The sequence below is a fragment of the Podarcis filfolensis genome, assembly GCF_964270895.1.
Source record: "Podarcis filfolensis genome assembly, chromosome: 7".
In the NCBI taxonomy this organism is placed as follows: Eukaryota; Metazoa; Chordata; class Lepidosauria; order Squamata; family Lacertidae; genus Podarcis; species Podarcis filfolensis.
Window position 1 is genome coordinate 83,844,001 of NC_139603.1, and position 23,992 is coordinate 83,867,992.

Here is a 23,992-nt window from a genome sequence, read left to right on the forward strand (position 1 = left end):
CATATCCTATTAAAGAGCATCCTCTTGTCTTATGAAGCAGAGAATCAAATTAAACCCAGACAAAGACCAGGAGGGATCGTTTTGCACCTTTGAGTGAGACTGGTAAGATTTATCATTTTTTCCATGGGGCTTGAGTGGGGCCACATTTTTTCTCTTAAGTCTTTAGGACCTGCGATTCCAGTGCAAGATGTTGTGTCCTTGTTCTCTTGCACTCACCTTCTCTGAAGACTGCTGATCTGTAGGTCGTCAGAAGGTTGGGTGAAACATTCACAGGAGAGGCCAGAGCTGCAGTGCTTGCAGAAGGGTGATTCCCAAGCACCTCCAGGTAGGGTTAAAAAGACCACTTTTTAAAATGTTACAGAGTGGCACTGAGAGTCTGTTTGACAAGTCCTGATCTTGATAGACCAATAGTCTAACTCAGACTCAGGAAGGTGACTTCCTGAGGTTTTGAATAGGGAGAGAACAAACATTGTATCCAGACAAAATGAGATTAATGTATTTTAACAGGTACACAGAATAGACTGGGTCATTTCAAGTGATCCAAGTCCAATGCAGGGAATTCACCTATGATTGATCAGTGAAGTCTTGGAAAAATTGTTCTTATTAAGGCAATATGAAGGGAGCAGATATCCATGTTCCTAGAAGCAAACACAATAAGGGGATTCCACTTAATATATAAACATATACACTCTCTTGAATTCTTGAATTCCTTTCTCTGTTCTGTGAGTGACTAAACCCTTATTGTGAAGCTACAGAACAATAGTTATCCCACTGACGAGTTCGTTTCTCCCCTTTCTATAAGACACTCATTGAGTCAACTCTCAAAATGCCAGTAGAGCACTTTCCTTACTCTTGGTCCTTACAAGTGAAGGTTAGTTGCACCCCTACCCCATCATAAGAATTCTCCACACTAGTTACTTGGGTATCTTGCCAGTTCTTGGAAATTTCCCCATCACCCCAGGACTACAGGAGAGGAGAATCTGGTAGGCAAGGAGGACTACTAAGTCTTCCCAGCATGTTGTGTATAAAGCTATGTGAAGGAAGGGGATGTAGATGTAAACAGCTGCCTGGATTAGGGTCAGGCTGAAAGCAAGGAAGGTATGATGCCACCAGCTCTCAATTGCACCTAAAGTAACAGCCCAAACGTTAATGCTCAGTTTCCTTGCACTAGGAAAATGACTGGGGCATTTGGAGGGGAGAATTATATAAATCTTCTGAATCACCACCAACAGGGGTATCTGTTCATTTGTTTATCTATCAAGTATGTTTGCTTCTTAAAGGTGCTACCACTACTTGGGTAAACCCCTGCCCCTCCCCCACGTGTTTGCTTCCTATCCATCAAAACCAGCCTCCTTGGTTAGGGGGGAGCCAACATAGACATATCAGAAAGCGTGCTCTATTTTGGGGAGAATCCTAGGAACTGAACTACAAAAAGAAAACTGAGTTATACGTAATAAGAAAAAATGTGACATTACTGCCTGACCTCTCTTTCAGAACCTCCGGCACACCCTCATTCATGCCTAGCCTGGTCTTATTGCATTGGAAGACAGCCCCACCCACCTGGTTGAATGTGCAGTAGGTAAGTGAAATTCACTGCTATAAAACTTTATATCAATCTTTCCCTAAACAAGGTGGTCTCTTTCTCATTCTGTCTCAGTCCATCTCCTTCATCCTTACTAAGCAGGAAAGATGAGCTTGGCAATAGCAAAAGAAATATGATTGAACCCCAATTCTGGAGAGACATTACATATCAGACAATAATGCCAGATGACCAGGGAATGCTGTACTGACTTCTTCTCTTGGCACCAATCAAACCCAGTTTCCAGGTAAAGTAATTCACTAAAGTCCAAAAAAAGCTCAATAAGAAAAAATCCAGAGGGGTGTGGCCCATGTGGGGGATTCAGTTATATTGCAAAGAACTGCACATATATGACTTTTGGCTTGATAGACAGATGTTGTGGGTTTATGTGTTGTTCAATGGGCTCCTGGGTCTCACATTTCTGGGGTTTGCACAGAATTCCAGCTGAGTCAATCTTATTTGTGGTACTTTCCATTTCCTAGAGGAAACTTCTGCTCCAGAAGAGGAGACAAGATTTCGACATGGAGTCATTCAGCATGGAAAGACAAATCAATGGGACTCTGCAATCTAATGTGGATGCTGTGACATATAAAGAGTACAATGGCACTTATAATAGCTCATATAATGACCAAGGAAATTTCCAATATAAGGAATATGAAGCATCTATAATATATGGCTTTATTTTAGTTATCTGCTGTGTGGGATTTTTGGGGAATGGAACTGTCATCTGGCTTCTTGGTTTCCGCATTAGGAGGAAACCGTTCACCACCTACATCCTTAATTTGGCTGTTGCTGACTTTGCATTCCTCCTGAGCCTAGAGATCAGTTCTTTTATTAGGTTTCCTGATGATGATCTTTACAGTATTGCTTTTTGTCTCTTATCCTTCACATACAACACTGGCCAACTTCTTCTGACAGCCATCAGCATTGACAGATGTGTGTCTGTCCTCTTCCCTATTTGGCATCGGTGTGTCTGGCCGACCCATTTGTCCACCACTGTGTGTGCCCTCATATGGGTCCTATCCTGTCTGCTCTCCATAGTCCTCTACATTCTCAAATTGACATCTTTCCTTATTTCAGATAACATCTTTCGTTATATCATCACAGCATATTTTCAATTTCTCTTGACTGGACTGCTTTGCCTCCCACTCATGACAATTTCAACTGTGATCCTTTTCATCAAAGTCTGTTTTAAATCACACCCACGAAAGCGGGGAAGGCTTTTAATAGTTATTTTAGTTACACTCCTCTTCTTCCTCATGTTTACTTTTCCACTCAATGTCATTCTTTTCTGTAGATTAATTTTACGCCTGAAAATTCCCATTCGACTCCTTTATGCCTTTTTGTGTACCTCCCTCAACAGCAGTGTGAACCCCTTGCTTTATTTTCTGGTTGGGAGGAAGAAGGGAGGTCAGTCTAGGGAGAGCCTACTGGCCATCCTCCAGCGGGTTTTGAATGAGGAGGAGAATGACAGACAGGAAATGGACCCTCCTTGTTCGATCCCACTTAGGAACCTTTCGTAAGAGTTCTTTGGCTGAATTATGTCCTTGGGCTGTATTGATGACTCTTACTCACCAGAAAAAGAGGATTGGGTTTTGTTGACAATTTTGAGGTTTGTGTAGTTGAAATGTATCCTACTCTACAAAGGCAGGAGTCATGTTTTTTCTTCTCCCAATTTTTCTTCTGTGTCTCCCCCCCCCCCCCCATGGTATACAGCCCCTGAAATGTTGGCCATGGAGATATAAAGCCCTACAGCTCAAAATGCTCCATGCTGTGCACCTATATTGCACAAGCTGAAATAGGGAAGACAAAGATTGGGTTGAATCATCTGTACAACTTGGACTGAGAATAGAAAAATTGTACATTCTTCTTTGGAACACAACTGGTACCCCATTTTTTTCCACATGTCCTTTGCACCTGCCATCCCAGCTGGCATCTCTTGTCTTGTGCTCAAGAAATCTGAAGATTGTTCATTTAACCTTAGTCTCTAGGTTGTAAAAAAATATACTCTTGAATGAGAGAGTTACTGGAAAGCTCCCTTGTTATTTTTGATATTGGAGGCTACATGCTGTTTAGGTGACCTTGTTATAGTATTGACATGTGGTTTATTTTATGTTATTATATATTTGTTTTCCCATGTTATCATGATATTATCACTATGTTGTTGTTGTTGTTTTGTTATTATGAAATTGTTTTTGTATGGTTTGTTTGAAATGCATCCCTGTTTTGTTGATGTTGTAAGCCACTTTGGGCATGGGTTTTCGTATGGGAATATGGGGGGGGGGGGGGTAAAAGTGAATGAAATGAAATTTTAGACTCTGTAATCTTGGCAGATCTTAGGTTTGGATTGCATTGTTAATGTACCTGCAAGAAATGACTACGGGCAGGGAATTAACTAATCTGTTCCCCTGAGTCAATGGAGCTTGCCCAACACTTTGAAGTGATAGGTGCAACAACATTATGCCTCAGATGTATAGGAAGTCATGCCGTTGGGAATTCCTTTATATAGTAATTGTTACCCATTTGCAGACCTTTACAGTAGCTGTGTTAAATAAACATTTCTCATTTTAAGTCCAAGCATTGTTTTCACATCTCATCACTTGCAAATGTCCTGGCGCAAGCGTCAACCAAAATATGATCCAGGGTTGTGAACGGTGGACACAGAGGACATCTGAGCATCTAGTGACAAAGATGTACCCAAAGTACCCCCAAACTTTACACTCTCTTCTTCAAAGGGAGTGCAACAACACTCAGAAAAAGGAACTTGCCAATTTTCAAAACATGGGGACCACCCACCCAAAGAGCCCCATCTTCCTAGAATTCAAACACAGTTGATCAGCCCTCATCTAGACCACAACTGCATCTATACACTGGTTCAAAGCTTTCATAGCCTTTCCTGATTCATATGTTATGGAAAAGGAGAGTTGTGTGTTAACATCATATCACACTGTGGATAACTTGCTCCAAAACTCCTAATGACCGCATCCAATGGCTTCATATAGATATTAAATAGAAAATAATGTTAACTGGAGTTCAAATAATATTTTCGTAAGGACAATATATCATGTAAAGAAGCTTAGCATATATTTGATCTGCTTCAGTATTTTAACCGCTGCTAATTACCTGAAAGAGCGTCTCCATCCCCATCATTCAGCCCAGACACTGAGGTCCTACTCCAAGGGCCATCTGGGAATTCCCTCACTGCAAGAAGTGAGGTTACAGGGAACCAGGCAGAGGGCCTTCTGTGTAGTGGCGCCCTCCCCGTGGAATGCCCTCCGATCATGTGTCAAGGAAATATACGAGTATCTGACTTTTAGAAGACATCTGAAGGCAGCCCTGTTCAGGGAAGATTTTGGTTTTTGATATCTTGTCATTTTATTATTATTAGTAGTAGTAGTAGTAGTAATAGTAGTAGTATTCTGTTGGGTGCCACCCAGAGTGGCTGGGGTATTACAATTAATTAATTAATTAATTAATTAATTTTATCTTCATCATCATCAACAACAACATCATTAAAGAGGAGAGATGGGTGACCTGGTGGATCAGCTCCCTTCCACCGTTCACAGCAAATAGCTCTGACACCTTGGTCCCTCCACATACTTGGGTAAAGAGCAACCCCCCACTCTGCCATAGGCAATCATGTCTCCCCACCAATTGTCACGTTCCCCACCCAATAAAAGACACATGCGGGACAAATGCTTTCTTGTAGTGTGTGTGTTGCAAGAAGATCAAACCTATCCATTCTTAAGGAAATCAGCCCTGAGTGCTCACTGGAAGGACAGATCGTGAAGCTGAGGTTCCAATACTTTGGCCACCTCATGAGAAGAGAAGACTCCCTGGAAAAGACCCTGATGTTGGGAAAGATGGAGGGCACAAGGAGAAGGGGACGACAGAGGACGAGATGGTTGGATAGTGTCTTCGAAGCTACAAACATGAGTCTGACTAAACTGCGGGAGGCAGTGGAAGACAGAAGTGCCTGGCGTGCTCTGGTCCATGGGGTCACGAAGAGTCGGACACGACTAAACGACTAAACAACAAAGTGTGTGTGTGTGTGTGTGTGTGTGTGTGTGTGTGTGTGTTTTACTGTATCCCTGTTTCTTTCTTTTTTTGTAAGACATTTTGGGCATGGGTTTTTGTGTGTGAAAATGGGGAAGAACAAAATGAATGGAAATAAATTTTAAACTCATTAATCCTGGCAGATCTTGGGTTTGGATTGCACCATTAATGTACATGCAAGGAATGACTATGAGCGGGGAATAAACTACTCTGGAGCTTGCCCAACACTTTGAAGTGATAGGTACAACAACATTATGCCTCAGATGTATAGGAGCTCATGCTGTTGGAAATTCCTTTATATAATAACTGTTACCCATTCGCAGAACTTCAACTGTGTTAAATAAGCATGGTACATTTTAAATCCAAACATTGCTTTCACATCTCATCACTTGCAAATGTCCTGGTGCAAGTGTCAACCAAAATACAATCCAGCATTCTGAATGGAGGAGACAGGGGACATCTGAGCATCTAGTGACACAGATGAATCCAGAACTACCCCCAAACTTCACACTGGCTCCTTCAAAGGGAATCGCAATCCCACTCAGAACAGGGAACTTGCCAATTTCCAAAACATGGGGAACCCCTCCCCACCCAAAGAGCCCCCATTGTCCTCCAATTCAAACACAGTTGATCAGCCCTCATCCAGACCACTAGTGCATCAAGACACTGGTTCAAAGTTTTCACATTCTTTCCGAATTCATATGTTATGGGAAAGGAGAGCTGTGTGTCAACATCATCACAGTGCTGACACCTTGATCCAAAACTCCTAACGAAGACATCCAATGGCTTCATATAGATATTAAATACAGTGGTACCACGGGTTACAGACCCTTCAGGTTGCAGACGCGTCAGGTTACATACTCCGCTAACCCAGAAATAGTACCTCACGTTAAGAACTTTGCCTCAGGACGAGAACAGAAACGGCGCAACGGCGGCACAGCGGCAGCAGGAGGCCCCATTAGCTAAAGTTGTACCTCAGGTTAAGAAAAGTTTCAGATTAAGAACGGACCTCCAGAACGAATTAAGTTCTTAACCCAAGGTACTACTTTAGATATTAATGTTAACTGGAGTTCAAATAATATTACCTTAAACACAATATATCATAGCAAAGCTTAGCATCTATTCAACCTGCTTCAGTATTTTAACTTTTGCATGTTTCAAAGTATGGTTGTGATTTTTCTTGATGTTTCTGTTTATTCTTTTTTTTACAATCAAGAAGTATATAAATTTTATGAAATAAGTGAAAAGAAATAAACATTACATTGGTTACCATGGAATTGCCTGCTAATGAAGGTGGGCATGACGGATGACCTGGTGGATCAGCTCACTTCCATGGGCAAATGGCTCTGACTCCTTGCCCCCCCCTCCACCTAGTTGGCCTACTCAAGAGCAACCTTCCCTCCCACCCACCCTAGGTAATCATGTCTCCCCACTAATAGTCAACTCCCCCACCCAATAAAAGGCACATAAGGACAAATGCTGTTGGCCGTTAAAAGGCCAGGAAGTTGCTATCTTGCTTAGACAGCCTTGATTAGAAATCTGGGGTTGAGGTCTTGATTTATTCCATTTGTCTGGTACAGATAAAAAAGTACGTGAGACATGAGCTGCTTCCTACAGAACCAATTACAAACCTAGTCTTCATTACTGTAGCCTTTTGGGACATATATGACAATTGTCTCCTCCTCCTTGGAGAACTGATAATTACCTTCATATCCAATTAAAGAGCATTCTCTTGCCCTATGAGGCAGAGAATCAAATTAAACTCAGATGAAGAACAGGAGGGACCGTTTTGCACCTTTGAGTGGGACTGGTAAGATTTATCATTTTCCCTTGGGGCATGAGTGGGGCCATATTTTTTTCTCTTAAGTGCTTAGGACCTGCCATTCCAGTGCAAGTTGTTGTGTCCTTGTTCTCTTGCACTCACCATTTCTGAAGACTGCTGATCTGCAGTTAGTCAGAAGGTTGGGTGAAACATTCAAAGGAAAGGCCGTAGCTGCAGTGCTTGCAGAATGTTGATTCCCCGCACCTCCAGGTAGGGTTGGAAAGAGGACATCTTAAAATGCTACAGAGTGGCACTGAGAGTCTGTTTGACAAGTCCTGATCTTGACAGAACAATAGTCTAACTCAGTATAAGGTGATTTCCTGAGGTTATGCCAAGGGAGAGAACAAACATTGTATCCAGACAAAATGAGATTAATGTATTTTAACAGTTATGCAGAATAGACTGGGTCATTTCAAGTGATCCAAGTCCAGTGGAGGAAATTCATGTCTGATTGATCAGTGAAGTCTTGGGAAAGTTGGTCTTATTAAGACAATACGAAGGGTGCAGATATCCATGTTCCAAGAAGCAAAAACAATGATGGGATTCCGCTTAATATATAAACATATACACTCCCTTGAATTCTTGAATTCCTTTCTCTGTTAGGTGAGTGACTAAACCCTTAGCGTGAAGCTGCAGAACAATAGTTATCCCACTGAAGAGTTCGTTTCTCCCCTTTCTATAAGACACTCATTGAGTCAGCACTCAGAATGTCAGTGGAGCACTTTTGGTCCTTACAAGTGAAGACTATTTACATCCCTACCCCATCACCAGAGCTCTTCACATTAGCTACTTGGGTTTCTTGCCAGCTCTTGGAAATTTTCCTGTCAGCCTCAGGACTACAGAAGAAATGAACCTGGTAGGCAAGGAGGACTGCTAAGTCTTCCCAGCATGTTGTGTATGCGGCTACAGTTTCCTTGCGCTAGGAAAATGGCTGGGGCATTTGGGGGAGAGAGTAATGTAGATCTTCTGAATCACCACCACCAGGGATATCTGTTCATTTGTTTATCTATCAGGTATGTTTGCTTCTTAAAAGTGCTACCACTACTTGGGTAAACCCCTGCCCCCCCACCATGTGTTTGCTTCCAATCCATCAAAAACAGCCTCCTTGGTTAGGGGGGGAGCCAATATAGAAATATCAGAAAGCTTCAGATTTGAAGGAAATAAGTAGCTATCCTATCTTTAAAAGACATCTGAAGACAGCCCTGTTCAGGGAAGTTTTTAATATTTAACACTGTATTGTTTTTAATACTTGATTGGGAGCCACCCAGAGTGGCTGTGGAAACTCAGTCAGATGGGTGGGGTATAAATAATAAATTATTATTATTATATATATCATAAAGCTTGCTCTATTTTGGGGAGAATCCTAGGAACTCACCAAGAAAAAGAAAAATGAGTTATATGAAATAAAAAAAACCATTACATTACTGCCTGGCCACTCTTTCAGAACCTCCTGCACACCCTCATTCATTCCTAGCCTGCTCTTATTGCATTGGAAGATAGTCCCACCCACCTGGATGAATGTTCAGTAGGTAAGTGAAATTCACTGCTATAAAACTTTATATGAATCTTTCCCTAAACAAGGTGGCGTCTTTCTGATTCTATCTCAGCCACCTTCATCCTTACTGATATCTCTTCCTAAGCAGGAATGATGAGCCTGGCCATGGCAAAAGAAATATGATTGAACCCCAATTTTGGAGAGACATTACATATCAGACAGTATTGCCAGCAGACCAGGGAATGCTGTACTGACTTCTTCTCTTGGCACCAATCAAACCCAGTTTCCAGGTAAACTAACTAACTAAAGTCCAAAAAAAAAAAAGCTCAATGAGAAAAAATCCAGAGGGGTGTGGCCCATGTGGGGGATTCAGTTATATTGCAGAGAACTGCACACAGTGGCGTAGCGTGGGTTGTCAGCACCCGGGGCAAGGCAAGTAATTTGCGCCCCCTAACCCGTGGATTTGCGCCCCCTAACCCATGGATTTGCCCTAACCCCAGATGTTGCGCCCGGTGCGGCTGGCCCCCCCTGCACCCCCCACGCTACGCCACTGACTGCACATATATGACTTTTGGCTTGATAGACAGATGTTGTGGGTTTATGTGTTGTTCAATGAGCTCCTGGCTCTCACAATTCTGAGTTCTGCACAGAATTCCAGCTTAGTCAAACATTTTTGTGATCTTTTCCATTTCCTAGAGGAAACTTCTGCTCCAGAAGAGGTGACAAGATTTCCACATGCAGTCATTCAGCATGGAAATAAATACCAATGGGACTTTGCAATCTACTGTGGATGCTGTGACATATAAAGAGTATAATGACACTTACAATAGCTCATATAATGACCAAGGAGATTCCCAATATAACCCATTTGAAGAATTTATAAATGGCTTTATTTTAGTTATCTGCTGTGTGGGATTTTTGGGGAATGGAACTGTCATCTGGCTTCTTGGTTTCCGCATTAGGAGGAAACCGTTCACCACCTACATCCTTAATTTGGCTGTTGCTGATTTTGCATTCCTTCTGAGCTTAGAGATCCATAATTTCATTAGGTTTCCTGATGATGTTCTTGATAGTATTGATGAATGTCTCTTATCCTTCACATACAACACTGGCCAACTTCTTCTGACATCCATCAGCATTGACAGATGTGTGTCTGTCCTCTTCCCTATTTGGCATCGGTGTGTCCGGCCGACCCATTTGTCCACCACTGTGTGTGCCTTCATATGGGTCCTCTCCTGTCTGCTCTGCGTAATCCTCTACATTCTTGAAAAATATTACACCTTTCCATATTGGTTATCCGAAACAGGCCAATATGTCTTGACTGGACTGCTTTGCCTCCCGCTTATGACAATTTCAACTGTGATCCTTTTCATCAAAGTCTGTTTTAAATCACACCCACGAAAGCGGGGAAGGCTTTTAACGGTTATTTTACTTACACTCCTCTTCTTCTTTGTGCTTGCTTTCCCACTCAATGCCCTTCTTCTTGCCATATCCATCATGGGCTGGAATATTCGTGATCTATTCCATTATGCCTTTTTGTGTGCCTCCCTCAACAGCTGCGTGAACCCCTTCCTCTATTTTCTGGTTGGGAGGAAGAAGGGAGGTCAGTCTAGGGAGAGCCTACTGGCCATCCTCCAGCGGGTTTTGAATGAGGAGGAGAGTGACAGACAGAAAATGGACCCTCCTTGTTCAAACCCACTTAGGAACCTTTCATAAGAATTCTTTGGTCTGGCTGTAATATGTCCTTGGACTGCATTGATGACTATTGCTCACCAGAAAAAGAGGCTGGGGTTTTGTTGAAAATTTTGAGGTTTGTATAGCTGAAATGTATCCTACTTTACAAAGGGAGGAATCATGTCTTTTGTTATCTCAATCTTTCTTCTGTGCCCCACTCACCTATTGTATACAGCCCCTGAAATGTTAGCTACGAGGATATGAAGCTCTTTAGCTGAAAGAGGCTCCACACCATTTAAATATACTGTTCCAGCTGCACCACTAGCTACAGCAAACCAAAGTCTACTTGGTTCTGATGGTGACCTTTAAACCTTGCCGATTTGGAACTTGGGTATTTGAAGGACTGCCTTCACTCCTGTGAGACCACCTGCACCGTATGACTTAATTCAGAGACTCTACTTAGGTGCCTGTCAGCAATCTTAGGCAGAACCAGGCAGAGGACCTTGTCGGTAGTGGCGATCTCCCTGTGGAATGCCCTCCCACCAGATGTCAAAGAGAACAACAGCTACCAGACTTTTAGAAGACATCTGAAGACATCTGTATAGGGAAGCTTTTAATGTTTGATGCATTACAGTATTTTAAATTTTTTTTGGAAGCCACTAAGAGTGGCTGGGGAAGCCCAGCCAGATGGGCGGGAATAAATTATTATTATTATTATTATTATTATTATTATTATTATTATTATTATTATAGGCCACATTTGCAGAATATAGTTCCATGTAAGATTAAACAACCTCGTGGTGCTTTAGTTGAGATTCCTGCATTGCAGGAGGTTGGACCAGATGGCCTGGATGCCACTTTCAACTCCACAATTCTATGAGTGTATGATTCCAGGAGTTCCTGAATTCAGTTCTCTGCAAGAACAGGCAAGTTTCATTCTTTTAGAGATTTAAGCCTTTCCTGAAGACCACACACACACACACACTTCATAGTGCGTTCAGCTTCATCTGTCACTCTTTAGATATATATTTTTAAAGAGTAGTAGGAATTTTGGGTACCTATTTTTTAATATAAAAACCCACCTATTTTGTATTTTTGATGGTTGTCATTTTGTACTTGCACAATGCTATCTGAAGAATGTCAGTCTATATTTGTGTTCAGTAAACAAGCAAAGAATGATACCATACTGAGGCAAGCACTTGTATTAACTGCTGACGTATACATTACGATGCATGGTATTTTATTTTTTTTGCCTTGCTTTTGTGCATGTTTAGATCTGCTTTCTCTTGTTGCTGTCCTGTACTCTACACGTAAATAAAAACCATTCTGAAAATGCTTTTTTAAAAGCGTTTTTAAAAATACATTGAATTTTCCATAAGCCTCTCCATCGCCATCTATTGTCACTTTGTATTTTGCACTTAAAACTCACTTAACACGTTTTATTTGTAACTGCATGGCTGAGTCCTGGGTTAAGGAAATAATTGCATGCAGATGAGGGTGATGGACAGCTAGTGAAGGACCCTGAGTGAAAAGCAGGGAAGGGGAGATCTCCCAGGGTGAGAGAAACTCCCAGGTAAAAGCTGGGGGGGGGGTGGCAAACCTATTTCTGTCTGGTGTAAAAGTTAAGATATATTTGTGAGACAGGACTTTGCATGGTACTATCCATTTCTCTCTCCTTGTTTCTTTTCTTTTTGATTAGAATAGTTTGTTTTTTATTGTGTTATGAAATTTCTCAATAAAATTTCATTTTAAAAAAGAGCACATGGTATTGGCATATATCTTGGGTGTCTGCCTTACCCAATCTCCTTTTAAGGAGGAGGAGGAAGAAGAAGAGTTTGGATTTGATATCCCGCTTTATCCCTACCCGAAGGAGTCTCAAAGCGGCTAACATTCTCCTTTCCCTTCCTCCCCCACAACAAACACTCTGTGAGGTGAGTGAGGCTGAGAGACTTCAGAGAAGTGTGACTGGCCCAAGGTCACCCAGCAGCTGCATGTGGAGGAGCAGAGACGTGAACCCGGTTCCCCAGATTACGAGTCCACCGCTCTTAACCACTACACCACACTGGCTTAAGTTAAGGTGGGCTTCAGTGACATGAAGCTACCAAAGAACTGTCACTCTCATTGCCTGCTCATCTGTAGAAAAAAATAAAGGATTCTTTTTATAATTTTTATTAAATTTTCTGTTTTACAATTTTTAAAAAAACTCATAGAATCATAGAGTTGGAATAGACCACAAGGGCCATCGAGTCCAACCCCCTGCCAAGCAGGAAACACCATCAGAGCACTCCTGACATATGGTTGTCAAGCCTCTGCTTAAAGACCTCCAAAGAAGGAGACTCCACCACACTCCTTGGCAGCAAATTCCACTGTCAAACAGCTCTTACTGTCAGGAAGTTCTTCCTAATGTTTAGGTGGAATCTACTTTCTTGTAGTTTGGATCCATTGCTCGGTGTCCGCTTCTCTGGAGCAGCAGAAAACAACCTTTCTCCCTCCTCTATATGACATCCTTTTATATATTTGAACATGGCTATCATATCACCCCTTAACCTCCTCTTCTCCAGGCTAAACATGCCCAGCTCCCTTAGCCGTTCCTCATAAGGCATCGTTTCCAGGCCTTTGACCATTTTGATTGCCCTCCTCTGGACACGTTCCAGTTTGTCAGTGTCCTTCTTGAACTGTGGTGCCCAGAACTGGACACAGTACTCCAGGTGAGGTCTGACCAGAGCAGAATACAGTGGCACTATTACTTCCCTTGATCTAGATGCTATACTCCTATTGATGCAGCCCAGAATTGCATTGGCTTTTTTAGCTGCCGCGTCATTTTAACAACCTTAAGAACCAATTGCTCTTGCATCCCACTCCACTTCTCACCTATGGATTTACACAGGGAAGAAACAGCAAAACATTTCGGAAAATCTTATTTTCCCTTCTGGGCTCACCCCCTCCCTACAAAATGTGCATATTGGGCAAATGTTTTTTGCCGTTAAAGGGCAAGGATGGTTGTATCTGTTATCATGACAGGTCCTGAGATGTTTTATTTGGCCGTTACAGATAAAGAAGCACATGAGACATGTGTTCAGTTTCCCCTTCAGTACTCATTACAAACTGGCATTGGGGGACATAGGTCTTTAAATGACAAGAGTCTCCTCCTCCTAGGCCAGATGGCGTTTATCCTCACAACCACTAAAAGAACATGATCTTGCTACATGAGGCAGGGAAACGGATTAAGCCAAGACAAAGAATGGGTGGGATCAGAATGAGATTGGTAAGATTTCCCATTTTTCTGTGAGGAATGATTGGTGCCCCATTGCCTTGCTAGGACCTTAGTACCTACCATTCTGTTGCAGGATACTTTGTCTCTGTTGTCTTCTGATCACCATATCTGAAGACTCCCAATCCATACTTTGTCAGCAAGTTGTAAAATAAGTACCCTCTGGGTGGTTGGGTGAAGCTTAGTGACAGAGCAAATTAGAAGCATGCATGGGAAAAGACGGGGGAAGAAATGTTAGGAAGGAACATCTACAAAGTTGGTTACATCATAGGCAGTTAAAATATATTTTTAAAGAGGGTAATAAGAAAGGCTTTTCATACACGATTTAAAAATTCCAAAAGGAAGTAATAGAAGAGAACACAAACTTATTAAAGAAAATGTATAACATCCTTTTGGAATGGGAAATGAAAGGTCAGGAAGTGAAATCAGTAACGATTAAATGGGCACAAGACATAAGCCACAACATACAATTTGAAGATTGGACAAAACTGTGGAAAGTAAATTTGAAATTCACAGACTGTATATTGTTAAAGGAAAATTATATGAAGATGTAAAGATGGTATATCTCACCTGTGAAACTAGCCAAAATATATAAAAATGAACGGAGGAAATGTTGGAGGTGTAAAGAGGTTGAGGGGACTTTTTATAATATGTGATGGGCTAGTAAAAAGGTTAAGGTATACTGGGAAATGATTTACAATGAATTAAAAAGAAATGTTTAAAAAGGCATTTGTTAAACAACCAGAAGCCATCCTGTTGGGTATTTTAGGGCAAGACCTGCCAAAAGAGAAAAGGACACTATTTATGTATGCAATGGCAGTGGCAAGAATAATGCTAGCACAGAATTGGAAGACTGGAGAAATTTCAACAAAAGAACAATGGCAAGAAAAACTGATGAGTTATGCGGAGATGGCGAAGCTGACACACAGACTTTGGGAAAAGGACAATAGGGATTTTGAAAAAGAGTGGGAACCTTTTATATTATATTTGCAGAAACAAAGGAAGAACATTGATCTGATGGTAGGATTTTAATAAGCATTCACAATTTTATGGATAGGGAATAGGTAATGTAATAAAAGGAAAATGTATGGTATTTGTAGAAGATAGGAGAATATATAAAGGAGAATATTTGTAGAAGATAGGAGAATATATAAAGAGTTAAATAAATCAGAAACGGAAGCCGAGGGAAGTCCAAAAGGGGGGAGGGAGAGATGTTTGTGTAACTTGTATGTTATAAGTATATTTGTAATGAGAGAAAAGAAAAATTTAAAAAATAAATTACCTCAACTTTTTAAAAAATTTAAAAATAAAATAAAATAAAATGCTCTCTCCTTTTCTCTTTGCTCCTCACCTGCTTGTTCCTTCCCCATTCCATTTCCTGTGACAAATCCTCACCACTCTCCTTTCTGATATTCTACCTGTCCTGGGATCTCTGTGCAACCCTATGACTTGTTCATTGCAAAGGAAGTCTGCACTCAATAGACTCACTCACTTCTTAGAAAGGGCGTTTAGGGTTGCCTAGAATTTGCGACAATCCCCGAGGTCCCTCCAAGCGCCCTCTTCTCTTCAGGCTTTCTTCCTTACCCACAAGGTCCCTTCCAGCTACCACTCTAGATCCTTTCATGCACACCCTTCATTCCCGCTGCAGACCCTTCCCAAAGGCACCGCCTGCTCACTTCCCTTCCCATTTGCCTTCCATACTTAGCCTCACTCTGAGAGCAATGGGGTCGCATCGCTCTGTCTCGGTTGCTGCTGTCATTACCGTGGAATTTCCGGAGTTTGAACTATTTCATTTGTCCCCGTCTTTCATTTCCTAACTCAGTCAGTATCATTTTTTCAAGAGAGCGTTGTCATATCTCTGGAAAGAAGGATGGAGGGAGGGTTTCCCCCGTCCTCAAATACCCTGCTGGGTTTGGCTTTCCTTTTGTTTCTTCCGCAAGGCTCTTTTTGGATAACAAGGTTCTGATCTGGCTGCAAGTGTCTCTCTCAGCGCTGGAAGTAACGCAGTTCAACCGGGGTAGGTGGCAAAGGGAATCAGGAGCAGCAGCAGTTTCACCAGCGATACACTGCCAAGTGAAACCACCACCTGGGAGCAACATGGGTGGAGGAGGTGTTAACATTGTGTGATGTCTCTGAGCGTGAGACAGGAAGTCTCAGGCAGTTCTCAGTGTCACCGGAGAGTTACTGAGTGTTGCTTTCGCTTCTGAGTCGAAGCTGGAGTCGAGTCGGAGACTCTTGTGTTATGCTGCTCAGGAGAGCAGACATGTTTGTACAGTCTTAATAAAGTAGCAGTAGACTTCAGACTGTCTCTTTCTTCTGTGATGGATTGGCAGAAGATTGTGAGTGTGCTCCTCTCAGGAGGGAGGTGTTGCTTATTGCCGGTCTCTCTGGACTGAGGGTGAATTCCAGCCAGAGAGTGACCATCGGAGAAAGGCTCCGGAGTGCCTGGGATGTTGGCAACCCTCCCGGGCGGGCGTTTTTCCAACAGAAGCAGCAGCATCAAGTGGCCCCGCTCCACTTCACGCTGGGATGCAAGGCCCCAAACTTTGCAGAGTAGCCCTGAGGTTGTGTGATGATGACACATGTTGTGAAAAGGAGGAGTGCTAGGTCCTGAAGGGCCATTCCCTTGCCCACTTGTGATTGGCCAAGTGGAGAACCAATCAGGACTTTTAATATTAATAATAATAATTGGAGAAAAGTTTGGGCCATAAAAAGCTCTGCTCTCGCAAGTATAGGGCAATTGTTTTGTTCAGAGGGACAGAGGCAGGGGAAGAACATTAGATCCAGAATCATTGAGTCCTTTGAGTGTTAGCAGATGTAGCAGAATAAACTGGATCAGGTCAAGGGTTGTAACGTTGGGTGAAAAACAAAAGAGGACAAAGAGGAGATACAATGTGCAGGACTCACATCTTTTCTTCTCTCAATTTTTCTTCTATGCTTGCTCTATTTTAGGGAGAAGCCTAGGAACTGAACAACAAAAAGAAAACTGAGTTGTATGAAATTAAAAAAAAACCTGTTACATTACTGCCTGAACACTCTTTCAGAACCTCCGGCACACCCTCATTCATTCCAAGCCTGCTCTTATTGCATTGGAAGATAGTCCCACCCAGCTGGATGAATGTGCAGTAGGTAAGGGAAATTCACTGCTATAAAACTTTATATCAATCTTTCCCTAAACAAGGTGGCGTCTTTCTCATTCTGTCTCAGTCTATCTCCTTCATCCTTACTGATATCTCTTCGTAAGCAGGAATGATGAGCTTGGCCATAGCAAAAGAAATATGACTGAACCCCAATTTCGGAGAGACATTACATATCAGACAATAATGCCAGAAGATCAGAGAATGCTGTACTGACTTCTTCTCTTGGCACCAATCAAACCAAGTTTCCAGGTAAACTAACTCATTAAAGTCCAAAAAAACCTCAATGAGAAAAAATCCAGAGGGATGTGGCCTATGTGGGTGGTTCAGTTATATTGCAGAGAACTGCACATATATGACTTTTGACTTGATAGACAGATGTTGTCGCTATATATGTTGTTCAATGGACTCCACGCTCTCAGAATACTGAGTTTTGCACAGAATTCCAGCTGAGTCAAACATCTTTGTGATCTTTTCCATTTCCTAGAGGATACTTCTGCTCCAGAAGAGGTGACAAGGATTCCATATGCAGTCATTCAGCATGGAAAGACAAATTAATGGGACTTTGCAATCTGCTGCGGATGCTGTGACATATAAAGAGTATAATGACACTTACAATAGCTCATCTAATGACCAAGGAAATTTCCAATATAAGGAATATGAAGCATCTATAATATATGGCTTTATTTTAGTTATCTGCTGTGTGGGATTTTTGGGGAATGGAACTGTCATCTGGCTTCTTGTTTTCCGCATTAGGAGGAAACCATTCACCACCTGCATCCTTAATTTGGCTGTTGCTGACTTTGCATTCCTCCTGAGCTTAGAGATCTATGTTTTTACTCGGTTTCCTTATTATGTTCTTCATAGTATTGCTTTTTGTCTCTTATCCTTCACATACAACACTGGCCAACTTCTTCTGACAGCCATCAGCATTGACAGATGTGTGTCTGTCCTCTTCCCTATTTGGCATCGGTGTGTCCGGCCCACCCATTTGTCCACCACTGTGTGTTCCCTCATATGGGTCCTCTCCTGTCTGCTCTGCGTAATCCTCTACATTCTTGAAAAATATTACACCTTTCCATATTGGTTATCAGAAACAGGCCAATATGTCTTGACTGGACTGCTTTGCCTCCCACTTATGACAATTTCAACTGTGATTCTTTTCATCAAAGTCTGTTTTAAATCACACCCACGAAAGCGGGGAAGGCTTTTAACGGTTATCTTACTTACACTCCTCTTCTTCCTTGTGCTTGCTTTCCCACTCAATGCCCTTCTTCTTGCCATATCCATCATGGGCGGGAATATTCCTGGTATATTCCATTATGCCTTTTTGTGTGCCTCCCTCAACAGCTGCGTGAACCCCTTCCTCTATTTTCTGGTTGGGAGGAAGAAGGGAGGTCAATCTAGGGAGAGCCTACTGGCCATCCTCCAGCGGGTTTTGAATGAGGAGGAGAATGACAGACAGGAAATGGACCCTCCTTGTTCAAACCCACTTAGGAACCTTTCCTAAGAGTTCTTTGGTCTGGCTGTAATATGTCCTTGGACTGCACTGATGACTATTGCTCACCAGAAAAAGAGGCTGGGGTTTTGTTGAAAATTTTGAGGTTTGTATAGCTGAAATGTATCCTACTTTACAAAGGGAGGAGTCATTTCTTTTGTTATCTTAATTTTTCTTCTGTGCCCCACCCACCTTTTGTATGCAGTTTGTTTTTCATTGTATTACAAAATTTATTAATAAAATTTCTGTTTTAAAAAGAACATATGGTATTGGCATATATCTTGGGTGTCTGCCTTACCCAATCTCCTGTTAAGGAGGACAGCCGGCTTAAGTTAAGGTGGGCTTCAGTGACATGTAGCTAGAAAAGAACTGTCACTCTCATTGCCCGTTCATCTGTAGAAATAAATAAATAAATAATAATAATAATAATAATAATAATAATAATAATAATAATAATTTATTCTTTATACCCCACCCATCTGGCTGGGTTTCCCCAGCCACGGTGGTGGGCTTTCAACAGAACACTAAAATACAATAACCTATTAAACATTAAAAGCTTCCCTAAACAGGGCTTCTAAAATTTGGTAGTTGCTTTTCACTTTGACATCTGGTGGGAGGGCGTTCCACAGGGCGGGTGCCACTACTGAGAAGGCCCTCTGCCTGGTTCCCTGTAACTTGGCTTCTCGCAGTGAGGGAATCGCCAGAAGGCCCTCGGCACTGGACCTCAGTGTCCGGGCAGAACGATGAAGGTGGAGACGCTGCTTTGGGTATACAGGACCGAGGCCATTTAGGGCTTTAAAGGTCAGCACCAACACTTTGAATTGTGCTCAGAAATGTCCTGGGAGCCAGTGTAGGTGTTTCAAGACCGGTGCTATATGGTCTCAGAGGCTACTCCCAGTCACCAGTCTACAGGAGTCTTTTTATAATTTTTATTAAATTTTCTCTTTTACAATTTAAAAAAACTCATTTTAACATCCTTAAGAACCTATGATTTCACACAGGGAAGAAACAGCAAGATATTTTGGAAAATCTTATTTTCCCTTCTGTGCTCACCCCCTCCCTACAAAATGTGCATATTGGGCAAATGTTTTTTGCCGTTAAAGGGCAAGGATGGTTTTATCTGTTATCATGAGAGGTCCTGAGATGTTTTATTTGGCCGTTACAGATAAAGAAGCACATGAGACATGTGTTCAGTTTCCCCTTCAGTACTCATTACAAACTGGCATTGGGGGACATAGATCTTTAAATGACAAGAGTCTCCTCCTCCTAGGCCAGATGGCATTTATCCTCACAACCACTAAAAGAGCATGATCTTGCTACATGAGGCAGGGAAACGGCTTAAGCCAAGACAAAGAATGGGTGGGATCGGCATGAGATTGGTAAGATTTTTCCATTTTTCTGTGAGGAATGATTGGTGCCCCATTGCCTTGCTAAGGCCTTAGTACCTACCATTCTGTTGCAGGATACTTTGTCTCTGTTGTCTTCTGATCACCATATCTGAAGATTCCCAATCCATACTTTGTCAGCAAGTTGTAAAATAAGTACCCTCTGGGTGGTTGGGTGAAGCTTAGTGACAGAGCAAATTAGAAGCATGCATGGGAAAAGACGTAGGAAGAAATGGCCAAGTAGATCAGTGCAGAGCATCCGCTTTGCATATGGTTGTCTCCATGTTAGTCTCCAGCTGGGATCAGAGACAACCTTCTTTGAAATCCCTAGGAGTGCCTGGTAGTCAATGTGACCAATACTGAACTAGATGGACCAATGATCGGTCTCATTTTAAGGCAGATTCTTAGGGGAGAGAGAGAACATGGGATCCAGAGTCAATAAGTACATTGTGTGTTTTTGCAGGTATTGTAGAATACATCATAAAATCACAGAATTGTAGAGTTGGAAAGGAACATGAGGATCATCTACTCCAAGCCTCTGCAATGCAGGAATCTTTCAGCCAAAGTGGAGCTCAAACTCACAACCCTGAGATTAAGAGTCTCTTGCTCAACCAGTCTCATGCTCTAGGTGGGAGCATGATACGGAATAACTATTATTATCTTCCCTGACTGGTAGTGGATCTCAATGGTTCAGGGAGGACATTCCCTACCTGGAAATGCCAGGGGTCAGTTTTTGTACCTTCTGAATACAAAGCAGACATGTTCTCCATGAGCTTCAGACCTTCTCATATGGGTGGAAGAGAAAGAGGGAAAGCAGATGTGGGTGGATGGGGTGGAAATCAATATGGTATCTCAAAAGGGGTGGGCATGAATAAAGGGGGAATAAATAATGAATACCTTGTAAGGAGACAATGCTATATTTAATGAGGCAAATGGAAATGAATTGGTTGGGTTCAGCCATACCTACTTTGACATTTGTCTCCCAGAGGACTGGTGATGGGTCATTGTGTCCATTGGCAATCAAAATGTTCCACCAATCTTATTCTTATAGGTTAATGGAGGGAAATGCCCCTATACAGCATCTATTCTGGAAGGATATTGAAAGGGATCTGCTAGAGTGTCTACTGGTGGGAGTTGATTTTGACCGAAGTAAGACAGCATGGACTACAATGACCTTTTCTGATTCCTTTGCAATAGCACCGCCCTCAAGTCTCCGAGCAAAGCCAAACTGAGAAGAACACATCATTCTGGGTCATGTATGGAATTCCACTTGAACTGTTCCACTTGAAATGTTCTCTGTAACATTTTATTTCTCTTAGCAGGCACTCATACTCCAGAAGAAGAGATAAGGATCCCACAAGGAGCAAGTGAGCATGATGGTAAATAGCAGCTGGACTTCCAGTTCCGATATGGAGGCTTGGACAGGTTATGAGCATGATAATAGCTCATATACTGGCCAAGAAAATGACTGGTATAATCCATTGAAAGAAGCTATTTTCTATATGTTCAGTTTGGTTATCTGTTGTGCTGGATTTTTGGGAAATGGAACCACCATCTGGCTTCTTAGCTTCTGCACTAAGAAGAACCAGTTCACCACCTACATCCTGAACTTGGCTGTTGCTGACTTTGCCTTCCTCATGACTGTAGAGATATATCATTGTATTGCTTTGACTCGTCTAGGCAAAGATGCTTCTTTAATAACTCTCCATCTCTTAATGTTCACGTACAACACTGATCTACTCCTCCTAACAGTCATCAGCATTGACAGATGTGTGTCTGTGCTCTTCCCTATTTGGCATCGGTGCCACCGGCCGACACATCTGTCCACCACTGTGTGTTCCCTCATATGGGTCCTCTGCTTTCTGTTCACCATAATTGTCTACATTCTCCAGTTATTTAGCATATTTAGCTATTACTTCACAGCAAGCCTCCAATTACTCTTGTCTGCCCTGCTTTGCCTTGCACTGATGACAATATCAACAGTGATCTTATTCATTAAAGTCTGCTTTAAATCACGCCAGCGAAAGCGGGGAAGGCTTTTAATGGTTATTTTACTTACTCTTCTCTTCTTCCTTGTACTTGCTTTTCCACTTGATGCCCTTCTTGCCCTTAATCATTTTCTAGCTTTTGACATTCCTGATCTACACCATTATGCCTTTCTGTGTGCCACCCTAAACAGCAGTGCTAACCCCTTGATCTATTTTCTGGTTGGGAGGAAGAAGCGAGGTCGATCCAAGGAGAGCCTGCAGGTCATTCTCCAGAGGGCTTTGAATGTGGAGGAAGACAACGGACAGGAAATGCACCGTCCCATTTCAAATCCGCTTATGATCCTTACATAATAATGCTGTTGTCTGACTGTAATATTTCTTTATGCTGCGATGATATAGCTTGCTTATCTCAATATGGCATGAAAAGAGGTGTATGCAGAAATCATTGACCTTTCCATGGATGAAATGTAGGCTCCTCTGCAAAGTCACATTGGTTGCTCTGCCAAAGATTTGCATGACTATTATGAATTTTTAACTTTTTGGTTGTTGCCAGATATATATTGTGAGCAGAATATTTCTCTCTAATCTGACTCTTGTGCAGAATAAATTCTTCAACAGAAGAAAAATAAGTTTTCAAGCTTTCCTTGCTGAAACTTGGTTCCAATGTTACAAAAACAATAAATCTTTTGTAATTGTTCCAGTCTTACAAACTCTATCTACACTGGTCCTAGTGTGATTATTCTAAACATATTTACAGAAGAAAATATAGCTACCCAGCTAGAAACCAAAGTATTCTCTCCCTCTTGTTCACCTCTGTGCTTCAGCCGATGCCCAGGGAGAGACACTGCCTGTGTGCTGTTTCTGCTCATCTTTCCTCTGAGACAAACCCTATTAGCACATGCAAATTTTGGTATAATACTCGTTACAGCCCTAACACTTGTGATCTAAGTCACAAGTGTTGCCCCACCCTTGTGTGGAAATACATCACAGAAAAATATATCATTATTTTTACAACTCAAACATAATGTGATTTTAAATACTGCATTTTATGTAACACTAAACATAATGCCAGCAGCTGAACTCTGCTATATGAAGTGTTTGTTCCAAGAGAAGTATAGCACTGAATTATTAGATTCTATTCCAGCTAGTAAGGGTGCTAGGTTGTGGAAATTAAATGTTAGAGAACACAAAGACTTTCATGTCTAGAATCTCCTCCTAAACTCATTGATGGTTATCTTGACAGCCAGTAAAAGGATGTCTTCTTGTCACATGTTGTTGGCCAACTGATTAAGCCAAGACATAAAGCATAACGTACATCTTTCAGATCCTTTCATGAGATATCAGGAGTAATAAGTGCAAATGCTTCTCTATAAATCTTGCCATCATCTGCCATTCCAACTAGGGATACAGTGGTACCTCAAGTTACAAATGCCTCAGGTTACAAATTTTAACTCTGCTAACCTGGAAGAGTTACCTCGAGTTGAGAACTTTGCCCCAGCATGAGAACAGAAATCGTGTGCCGGCAGCGCAGCGGCAGCAAGAGGCCCCATTAGCGAAAGCACGCCTCTAGTTAAGAACAATTTCAGGTTAAGAACGGACCTCCGGAAAATATTAAGTTCATAACTAAAGGTACCACTGTATTGGAAATTCACTTTTATTTATTTTTTGGGAAGATTGCTGGTCTATACTGCTGAGTAGAACTTGCATACAGGTATGTAAGAAACTCCAAATGTTACAGCTTGAAGAATGTGTGATTTTACAGTTGCAAATTGTACGGGATGTTGGGGGCGGGGTAGTATCTCTGTTGGGGGACAAGTCATGCTCCTTTTGCGGTAGTTTGGCCACCTTTGGTCCTCACCCTGCAGTCAGCTCTTACCTGTGGCACCTAGAAGCTGCCAGCATGTGAAAACAGCCACACCCTGGGAAATGGCTTCAACTCGCTGGCTAAACCAGGTGAGGATAGCCAATGGGTCTCAAACCCTCAGTGAATTGGGATTTCCTCTGCCCTGAAGAAACAGGCTCTAGCAGACTGAGTGCATAAAACCAACAGTAAGTCCAATGGTCAAAAATGTGGTTTCTGAACATGC

At 42.0% G+C, this 23,992-nt stretch overlaps 2 protein-coding genes across 11 annotated transcripts; both read left to right on the forward strand.

Annotated features, from left to right (window-relative positions):
• Window positions 1-1,735: 1,735 nt before the first annotated feature.
• LOC310766187 (mas-related G-protein coupled receptor member H-like) lies at window positions 1,736-11,245 on the forward strand (the record flags this gene model as incomplete). Of its 3 annotated transcripts, none has more annotated exons than XM_083622242.1 (2): window positions 1,736-1,826; window positions 9,649-11,245. In XM_083622242.1, one exon carries the CDS (start codon window positions 9,688-9,690, stop codon window positions 10,666-10,668), a length of 981 nt encoding a protein of 326 aa, XP_083478368.1. In that variant the 3' UTR covers window positions 10,669-11,245. The 3 variants fall into 3 exon arrangements, with proteins under 3 accessions (XP_083478368.1, XP_083478370.1, XP_083478369.1); XM_083622244.1 differs by lacking the exon at window positions 1,736-1,826 and adding an exon at window positions 2,101-2,275 and having other exon boundaries at window positions 9,851-11,245; XM_083622243.1 differs by lacking the exon at window positions 1,736-1,826 and adding an exon at window positions 8,928-8,986.
• On the forward strand, window positions 9,166-22,486 carry LOC310766194 (mas-related G-protein coupled receptor member H-like). 8 transcript variants are annotated; one of them, XM_083622256.1, is made up of 4 exons: window positions 13,462-13,891; window positions 17,145-17,286; window positions 20,381-20,545; window positions 20,969-22,486. In XM_083622256.1, exon 4 carries the CDS (start codon window positions 21,291-21,293, stop codon window positions 22,254-22,256), a length of 966 nt encoding a protein of 321 aa, XP_083478382.1. In that variant the 5' UTR covers window positions 13,462-13,891; window positions 17,145-17,286; window positions 20,381-20,545; window positions 20,969-21,290; the 3' UTR covers window positions 22,257-22,486. The 8 variants fall into 8 exon arrangements, with proteins under 8 accessions (XP_083478385.1, XP_083478382.1, XP_083478380.1 ...); XM_083622254.1 differs by lacking the exons at window positions 20,381-20,545; window positions 20,969-22,486 and adding exons at window positions 16,942-17,026; window positions 17,522-18,792; XM_083622259.1 differs by lacking the exons at window positions 13,462-13,891; window positions 17,145-17,286 and adding an exon at window positions 9,166-9,242.
• The last annotated feature ends 1,506 nt before the right edge of the window (window positions 22,487-23,992 follow it).

Excerpts from the sequence above, each read along its gene's own strand:
- LOC310766194 (XM_083622254.1), top strand. The coding sequence starts at position 17,561 with ATGCAGTCATTCAGCATGGAAAGACAAATTAATGGGACTTTGCAATCT.